The sequence below is a fragment of the Primulina huaijiensis genome, chromosome 7 (genome assembly GCF_012295235.1).
Source record: "Primulina huaijiensis isolate GDHJ02 chromosome 7, ASM1229523v2, whole genome shotgun sequence".
NCBI classification, from domain to species: Eukaryota; Viridiplantae; Streptophyta; class Magnoliopsida; order Lamiales; family Gesneriaceae; genus Primulina; species Primulina huaijiensis.
Window position 1 is genome coordinate 3,613,920 of NC_133312.1, and position 9,483 is coordinate 3,623,402.

The 9,483-nt window shown below is 30.0% G+C and overlaps 1 protein-coding gene across 2 annotated transcripts; it reads left to right on the plus strand.

The window, feature by feature from the left end:
• Nucleotides 1–2,916: 2,916 nt before the first annotated feature.
• On the plus strand, nt 2,917–5,165 carry LOC140980087 (non-specific lipid transfer protein GPI-anchored 7). 2 transcript variants are annotated; one of them, XM_073445759.1, is made up of 3 exons: nt 2,917–3,411; nt 4,233–4,271; nt 4,874–5,165. In XM_073445759.1, the coding sequence occupies exons 1-3, from the start codon at nt 3,096–3,098 to the stop codon at nt 4,963–4,965; spliced, it is 447 nt and encodes a 148-aa protein (XP_073301860.1). In that variant the 5' UTR covers nt 2,917–3,095; the 3' UTR covers nt 4,966–5,165. The 2 variants fall into 2 exon arrangements, with proteins under 2 accessions (XP_073301860.1, XP_073301861.1); XM_073445760.1 differs by having other exon boundaries at nt 2,920–3,411; nt 4,883–5,165.
• The last annotated feature ends 4,318 nt before the right edge of the window (nt 5,166–9,483 follow it).

Below are 9,483 nucleotides of genomic sequence, written 5' to 3' on the forward strand. Positions count from 1 at the left end.
GTGTTCTTATTTTGAAACTTTTGTACAATATTTTTAGTATAACTATTAAAAATATTTTTTTCTATACATAGACAATGAATTATTATTCATTCAATGATCACTCATTTAATTGAAAACATTATATCTACATTCGCAGTCCCAACTAGTAGAAGTAATAGAAAATATATTTATATTAGCAATTTGATTATCTATTTAAAAGTAATTTATTGTGATTATATAATAATGAATGATAATTTTTTTTTAATTTTTTTCTGAATTATATAACATATGACATAAGATATTTAATTAGAATTTTAAGAAGCAACAATAACTTAATCATTATTATGATAATTTATTATTTTTATAAATTTGATTAAATTTAGGCAAAAACTTGTGTGAGACGGTCTCACAGGTCGTATTTGTGAGACGGATCTCTTATTTGGGTCATCCATGAAAAAATATTATTTTTTATGCTAAGAGTATTATTTTTTATTGTGAATATGAGTAGGGTTGACCCGTCTCACAGATTAATATCTGTGAGACGGTCTCACATAAGACTCACTCTTAAATTTAATAAGAAAATATAAGGACATGCAATTTGATTTTTAAAAATTATTTTTATGTTTTTTCTGAGCCCAGTGTGAAAGGACGGAGCTACATGTATGCCCCCAAATGGGCCCTTTTATTTTTTAATTTTTTTATATTGAAATTTTAGCTAAACTTGTATTTAGCCTAATTAACTCGAGTAGAAAAGAAAGACAAATCCCAAAAATTTAATATTTTGTACTGAGCCCATAGTCAAGTAAAAAAAACCTAAAATAATTTAGATTTTAGGGCAAAAATCTAACTGTTGTGAAGTTTATTGAAATGTATTTTTTTTGTATTTTGTTAGAAAAATTTTAACCCAAATATTATCAAATTTTACTCTGTCACATTGGCTAAGAGAAGCTCCGCCCATGTGTCTATACGCTCCTATTGAAACAACCCTAATTTTTTTTTTTCAGATAAGAACTGCACTCTTTTCTTTAAAATATTTTTACCTTGATATGTTATATGCCTATTCATACATGATTTATCTCGTCAAAATTCAGTTATTTTGAGTTATATAACCTTCCATTATGAATCTTGAAATCAATGATCGAACCCATATGCGTTGTTATTTCATATTGATCTTCTACATTAAATGATCTTAGATTGTATGCGTATCAGGTCCCTTACAAAATAACATGTAATGATAAAAATAATTTAGTGATCTAAATTTGGATTAAAAGATATGTTAAGTTAAACGTGCATGAGTGAGAGTAGTATTGAGATGAGTGGCTTCTTGGAAAATTCTCGTGCGTCAATCTCCTGAAGTTGCGCCGCTTGATCTGGTTAGCTAAGTGGACCGTAAATGAGTGACATCGTATCTTAACGGATAATATTGACTTCTTGGAAAATTCTCGTGCGTCAAACGTATCCTCACACTCTTTTCTTGGGTTTGCTCTCTTCTGACTTGTTTCCTTCTTATAATATGTTCATGCTTTGGATCCCATCAAAATCTTGTTGTTTGATCTTTTGTACTTATGGTCTCCAAAGATAATATAAACGTTTGAAAATTTTTGTATTGTTTCTAACATTAAAACAATCATATTCGACTTGTTGATAATTTTTAGTATCAGGATTATTTTATGCTGGAGCGGTTGGAGTTGGTCCTGTCCGACTGTGGCTGGAGTTGGTCCAAGTGTAGGTGCAGGTGGAGTTGCTCCGGTCCAATTCGAGCTGCACCAAGTTGAGTTGGTCTTTTATCTTATTTTGACTCTTGATTCGTCGATTTTTGGGTGATGAACTTTAAAATTTTAGTTATTTCTCTTAAATTTTCACAGAATCAAGATCACTCAATTTCGATTATATATGATAGATATATAATCAAAATACCTGATTGTATATAAGTTGGTATAAGTTGAACTATAACTCTCGATTTATCGATTTCTGGGATATTGATGAACATAAAAATTGTAGCACTTTCTCTTAGATTTCCAAAAAAATCAAGAATCACTCAATTTCGAGTTCATATAAGAAAGACATGCTCAAAATATTATACTGTTTATAAGCTTTAACTTGTTCTTCATTCAATGCAAAACCAACAAATTTATCGTGGTTTATCAATTTTTTAAATTTTGATTCGGACTTTGACTTCAGAGTGGTTTGTATATCATTGTCTTGGATTTTTAAAGCATGATGAATCGTTCCATTTCGATAATCGAGCTGAGTGATATGACCAAAACATCAGAACTGCTCATGTCCAGCCGACAGCTGATCAATCTTATAGTATCCAGTTAGCTTAGATAACTTCCGAACTAGTTGAATCTACCTGTAATATGACTTGTAAATAATTGAGTTTTCTTTACAATCATTTTTCCCGCTAGTCATTTGGATCTCTGGTCTATGCGATATCATCGAAATACTTTAGCTCATCAGATTTTTAACTTGACTAAATTTGAGTTTTAGCTTGTCAAATTCCATTTTGACATCTATCAATTACTTGAATAAATGTATTAAAAACCACCATATAATAACAAATTTTATTATTAACAAAATCAAGATTACTAACATTTATGTAACCCAACAATTAACATCTTGTATAACTACTCATTCGTTGATCCCACTTGCCATTAATCATCTGTTGGTGTCTGATCATTCAATTTTTATAACATAATATTATATTTTAACTACGCTTATCATATACCTGCTATTTAAAATTGGATAGGCCACCTCACATAAGATTTGATGCTCTTATAGTTTTATATTTATTAATAATTATTAAATACAAAATGTTATTATGCGTGCTTCTATACTCTTCATAGGATACATATCAAAACTATATATATAAAATGAAGTTTTATATGNGTTCGAATGAAATTGTCATCCCTACTTATAATTTTTGACGCGTACCCCCACAGGTTCCTCCCGTATCCCATCCCAGCCTGTCCAACATTAAATAAAATAATTGACCAACAATGTATATGATTGATTGTCTCACATTTCTTTACCCATATTTTATCTTTCTCCGAGTTCCCACTTTCAGACGACAAGCATAAAGTATCTTCCACTTCGATCACAACCCAAATCAGAACATGGCAACAAATACCACCACGACTGCGGTAGTTTTGACGGTGGCGCTGCTGGTGATCGCCACCAGCCAAATGGCGGAGGGTCAGTCGACGGACTGCGTATCTAAGCTGGTGCAGTGTGCACAGTACCTGAACACCACAGGCCAGCCGGGGTCAGACTGCTGCACCGCCATCAAATCCGTGGTGGAAAATGAGCTTGATTGCCTGTGCAAGATTTATAATCAGCCAGGTGGGTTGGGTGCTTATGGGATTGATGTCAATCAAGCACTAGCGCTTCCCAAACGCTGTGGTCTCCCTAATGACGTCAGCACCTGCAAAGGTACGACTCCCGCTCCGGTATTTTTTTTCTCTCCCGTGGCGTTATGATATACTTCGTTCATTCCCTGAACATTTCAATACTAAATTAATATAAAAAAAACAATAAATAAAGAAAATGAAATAATATATGTTAAAATTGAAACTTAGACTTAACTCAACCCCAAACTATCTCAAAAGAGAATTGTTCAAGTCCAAATATGTAATTTCTAGATTATTTATCCAATTTATGTGAAATAACCTGGAGTTGCATATTTAGACTTGGTCAATCTTCCATCTTTGAGTTAGTTTTTGGGTTGAGTTAGGTTCAAGTTTCAATCTTAACATGGTATCAGAGCTCAGATTCAACCGTTATGTGTTGGACTGTCTATAGTTAGGTCATCCGTTCAGACCATAGTTGGGTCATTTGTAAACTTCTAGCATGATGGTTGCGTTAGTTGTGCCACATCGGTTGGATAAATAACCTGGAAGTTACATAGATGGACTTGGACAATCTTCCCCTGAGCTAGTTTTTTGACAATATCATCTCTAGGATAATACTTGTTTGATGGTTCATCTTACACTATAAATCTCGATCACGAGACTCCATATTTAATTGGTATATTAGCCACAAAGTGTAACTAATTTGCTAATTCGATATCACTTGGTCGATCGTTTGTTAAATGATCAAGGTTTTGTTGTATTAGTGCTTCAATTTTGTGCAAAAAATCGAGTTTATTTTGCTCCTAATTATGGATATTTTTACTGCGAGTAATTATCGATCGTATAATTGGATTTTATTCGTGGACTAATAGAGTGTGCTTTTAATTTCTTCTGCCTCTACAGCTTTTGCTCCAGGCTCTTCGATTGTTCCTCCTCCTCCAGGTAAAATAGCTATTACATTGCCTTTTTATCACTCTATTATTATTAAACAACATTAAAAAAAAAAGAAAATCAAATGTGATCACAGGCGCCGATGCTCTTAATTTAAGATTGAATAAATCGTGTGGAAACACAAAAGAATCTTCGTTTTCAATGAGTTGACCATGGCTTGTCAAATTAGTAGGCATAACGTAGTCTTGTTGTTCCCACCTTATAGATTGAAACAATAATTTACCTTCTGAAACCTTCTGAAAATTCCACAAATTGATATAAATTCACTTGGTAATAGTTTTTGTAAAATTGAGGCCTCTGAAGCCAGGTTCTGGTTCTGGTTCATGGATTGACGAAATGATTCGAAATTTGAAAGGAGGATTTGGATCATATATGGATTTAGATTCTTTGCTATCACATCCTTAATCTAAACACAATGTTAGAAACTTTGTAAATCCTAAATGTTTAAGTTATCAGTTGAGGTTATGTCAGTAGGAGTTCTCGGATAAGACTGAAAATTTAATTTCTCCGAAAAAAATTGCTTTCTGAAATTCTTGGTTATATTGTTCAACTGTATATATTCTTTGGCCAGTTATTAAAATTGATTTTGATAGGGGCACCAGATAAGGGGAATGCCGTGGACAGAATTTCATGGATTGGAATGCCAGCCTTACTCTTGATTTCGACTACTATATTTCTCTCTTGAGCCAACACTTTATTCTTACTGATTTTCTGAATCAACATGGATTTTCATGTTTTTCTATGATGAATTTTTTTCCCAGTAATGCGTTGTTGATAAGTGATATCGCAGAATAATGTGTTCGATTTTATGTTTCCCTGTATGACATGATAATCGATTTATGTATTTTGTTTCCCTGTATTGCATGAAGTTTGATCTTTTGGGAACGCTCGAGTTTGCGAATCAAGCTCAAAATAATTCAATCTAGTTCTAGATTGAGCGTGTATCATGCAGAATAGATCAGGCCATGAGCATGACTCGTTCCAGTTTATGGCACTCCCTCCTTCCCTTAATTTGGTGGCAGTTTACATACCGACTGAAAACTGAGCTTGCATCATCTTTAAGGATATTTTAAAAATATAAAAACTCTAATGAGACTTATCATAATTCAATTTTTGTGAGACAAATCTTCAAATTTATCCGTCTCATGAAAAAAATATTAATAAGTCGAGCTATCGTATGGATTTATATCCATGAACTACTCTTTTAAAAAAAAAATTTAACCTCCATTTGACGTTGAATTTGAAACATAACTCTCTTCTTAATTAATTCATTTATTTTTTAGTATTTTACCCTTTTAAAACATTTTTTCATTAACCTCACGTCCTTCAATCCATCTAAAACTCAGATTGTCAGCAAATTTCATTTTCCGTATATCTTTGTCCAACGCTATAGCGTTCGTAGCATTTCGAACGAAACGACAGGCTAGTAATACTAACTGTAACATAATATTTAGAAATCATCAGCTAACTTGTATAGTTAGTGAACAATGTTCTACAACACTTATCATGAATAAGATCTTGATTAATTATGCGGGAGGCTCATTTTTTTGGGACAAAAACTTGTGTGAGACGGTCTCACGGATCGTATTTTGTGAGACGGGTCTCTTATTTGAATCATTCATGAAAAAATATTACTTTTTATGCTAAGAGTATTACTTTTTATTGTGAATATCGATAGGGTTGATCCGACTCACAGATAAAGATTCGTGAGACCGTCTCACAAGAGATCTACTCTTTTTTGGGTTAGGGTAATTGGGATTTAGGAGGCCAAGGAAATTTTGGAAAAAGTAGTGTGAAAATCCTAAATGAAAGTTAATTTTCAAAGATTAAAGGTAACCAGGTAAATGAAGATCAAAATTCAAAAGAAAATGAGATATGAGCTTATATGTCTAATTATCCCTACAATCTGTTGAAAATTAACCGACTATGCTCAATCCGATTAAACCTATATTCATCAGCCATTTTTTTATTTTAATGTTACCTTACCCCATCTCGAACTCCTGCTGGGCAGGTCCACTAACCCAGCTTAACCCAAAAATTAATAGGTTAATACATTTTTTTGTGAGATTGTTTAGTTAAGAGAGAATAAAGAACAAGTTTCGGATATTTCATTTATGAATAATTTCTTACTATATTTTCAATTTATTTAAATTATTATTTTTGAAAATATATGTAAAATATACTAATTAACTCGAATCTAGATTATTCCATATCGATTTTTTTAATGAGAGAGACTAATTAACATTATTTTAAATATAGCATAGCTTGAAATCTGACTACAATTTATTTTCGCCAATTGATTTGGAGTTTCAAAATCTAGCCCATCCTACATCGACACCGGTCGCTATTTAATACGGTTAGTTTATACTATATTTGAAGTAGTCCTCTGTATTATACGAATCTTTTACATTTTAATTGTATATGAAATCATATATTGATTATCAAAATATTAAAATTTCGACAAATTTCAGAAAAATACCTAAATCAATGTTTCAATTAAGATTCAGTACCTAGCCATAATTTTTTAGGATTCAGTACCTGACATATCCATACTTTTAGTTTTGAATCCTCATAAAGCAAAATTTACATTTTTACCCTTTATTATTTAAATAAATATATTATTTTATCCACAAAAATTATATCTATCTTCTCCATTTAAAATATAATTTTAAAAAAATATTGTTTGTCAATTATCATGGAATAAAAGTAAATACTTATTTTGACATACAAAGTACCTATTATGGGGTTTCAGATACTTGATTTCGCTCTTTGAATACTCCAAATATATAAGAAAATACTATATTTTCGAGCATTCGCCATAAATTCAGTCATTGTTGGTCTTTTCATGAAAAATACATTAAGATGACTTATTCATGTCATTTTATTTTTTAAAAAAACATAGGTCATCACTCATCATTAAATAAGATTAAGTATTTATTTTGACATACAAAATACCTGTTTCGAAGTTCTAAATGCTTGATTTGACTCTTTGAATACTCCAAGTGTGTAAGAAAATACTGGATCTTCGAGCTATCACAATAAATTCAATAATTATTGGTCTTTTCATTGAAAATGCATTAAGATGACTTATTTATGTAATCTAATTTTTGAAAAAACACAGTTTCTCACTCATTGTTGAATTAGAAAAAATACTTATTTTGATCGATAAAATACCTATTTTGGGGTTCCAAATATTTGATTTCGCTATTTGAATACTTCAAATGTGTAAGAAAATACTTAAGTTTCAAGTAATATGGTGTCATTTGTGAAATTAAAATGTGATACTTAAATTGGTACAAAGAATATCTAATTAGAGTCTATAAATACATGATTTTACCCCGTAAATACTCATATCCAATTATTTGAGGATGCCAAAATATAATTTGAAGTTAATATTAAGTGACACCAATGATAATATTCGTGAAGTAAAAATGTGATACCTAAATTAATACAAATAATACATAATTCGAGTTCACAAACACTTGATTTTACCTTTTAAATACTCAAATTCTATTGAGTATGTCAAAATATATAGTTTGAAAATAATATTGAATGTTCTTTGATGATGAGATTTGTGAATAAAAAACGTGTTACTTAAATTGGTACAAATAGTACCTAATTTGATTTGACATATACTTGATTTTACCCTTTTAAGACTCAATTTTGATTATTTTGGGATACAAAAAAAAATAGTTTCAAGTAATATTGAGTGGCTTTTGATGTGTCATTTGTGGGGTTAAAATCTGATACCTCAATTAGTAAAAAAAATATCTAATTCGAGTCTACCAATACTTAATTTTACTCCTTAAATGAGAAGTACTTTAATTTGAGTTTGCAAATACTTGATTTTGTAAATGAGATACTCACAATATGTATTAAAATACTGGATATTCGAATAAGCAACGTAAGTTCACCAAGTGTTGGTATTTTTATAGAAGATATATTTGGATAACATATTCATCTCATTTAATATTTTTTTAAAAAAAAACAAATTCTCAACTAAGTATGAAAATTTTAAAGTACTTAGTTTTACTTGAGAAGTACCTAATTTGAGTTTGCAAATACTTGATTTTGTAAATGAGATACTCACAATATGTATTAAAATACTAGATATTCGAATAGGCAACTTAAGTTCACCAACTATTGATATTTCCATGGAATAAGCATTTAGATGACATATTCATCTCATTTAATATTTTTTATGTAAAAGAAAAAACAAATTCCTAACTAAGCAAAGAAATTTTAAAGTACTTATTTTTATTTGAGAAATACCTAATTTGATATTGCAAATATTTGATTTGGTACATGAGATACTTATAATATGTAATTGAATACTGGATATTCGAATATGCAATGTAAGCTCACCAAATGTTTATCTTTTCTTGGAAGATGCATTTGGATGACATATTCATCCCATTTAATATTTTTTTGTAAAAACAAAAAAAAAACCCAAAAAAAAATTCCTAACTAAGTATTGAAATTTTAAAATACTTAGTTTTACTTGAGGAGTATCTAATTTGAGTTTGCAAATACTTGATATCTTGAATGAGATACTCACAATATGTATTAAAATACTGGATATTCGAATAGGCAACGTAAGTTCATAAAGTATTGATTTTTTCATGGAAGATGCATTGATATGAAAAGTATCTAAATTGGTGAAGTTAAAATATTATAGCTAAACTGATAGAAAGAGTATCTAATGCGAGTTCGCAAATATTTGATTTTACTCCCAAAATATTTATATCCAAGTATTTGGGGATGTTAAATTATATAATTTGAAGTTAATATTGAGTGGTCTTTGATGATGACATTCGTGAAGTAAAAATGCGATACCTAAATTAATACAAATAATACATAATACGAGTTCACAAATACTTGATTTTACCATTTAAGTACTCAAATTCGATTATTTTATGATGTCAAAATGTATAATTTGAAGTCAATATTGAGTGGTCTTTGATGATGAGATCCGTGAAATAAAAATGTGATACATAAATTGTTACAAGTATTACATAATTAGATTCAACTGATAATTGATTTTACCCTTTAAAAACTCAAATTTGATAATAAGTATAATGAAATAATATTGATACATATAATGAAAGATTACCAATAAATATTAGGAAAGAATACTGATGAGGATAATATCAAATAAAGTATTGCCTTGTCATTTAATGAATACCAACAAGTATTGTGAATG

Excerpts from the sequence above, each read along its gene's own strand:
- LOC140980087 (XM_073445759.1), top strand. The coding sequence starts at position 3,096 with ATGGCAACAAATACCACCACGACTGCGGTAGTTTTGACGGTGGCGCTG. Across the intron at positions 3,412-4,232 it reads TGACGTCAGCACCTGCAAAG|CTTTTGCTCCAGGCTCTTCG; the intron begins GTACGACTCCCG and ends CTGCCTCTACAG. Across the intron at positions 4,272-4,873 it reads GATTGTTCCTCCTCCTCCAG|GGGCACCAGATAAGGGGAAT; the intron begins GTAAAATAGCTA and ends TGATTTTGATAG.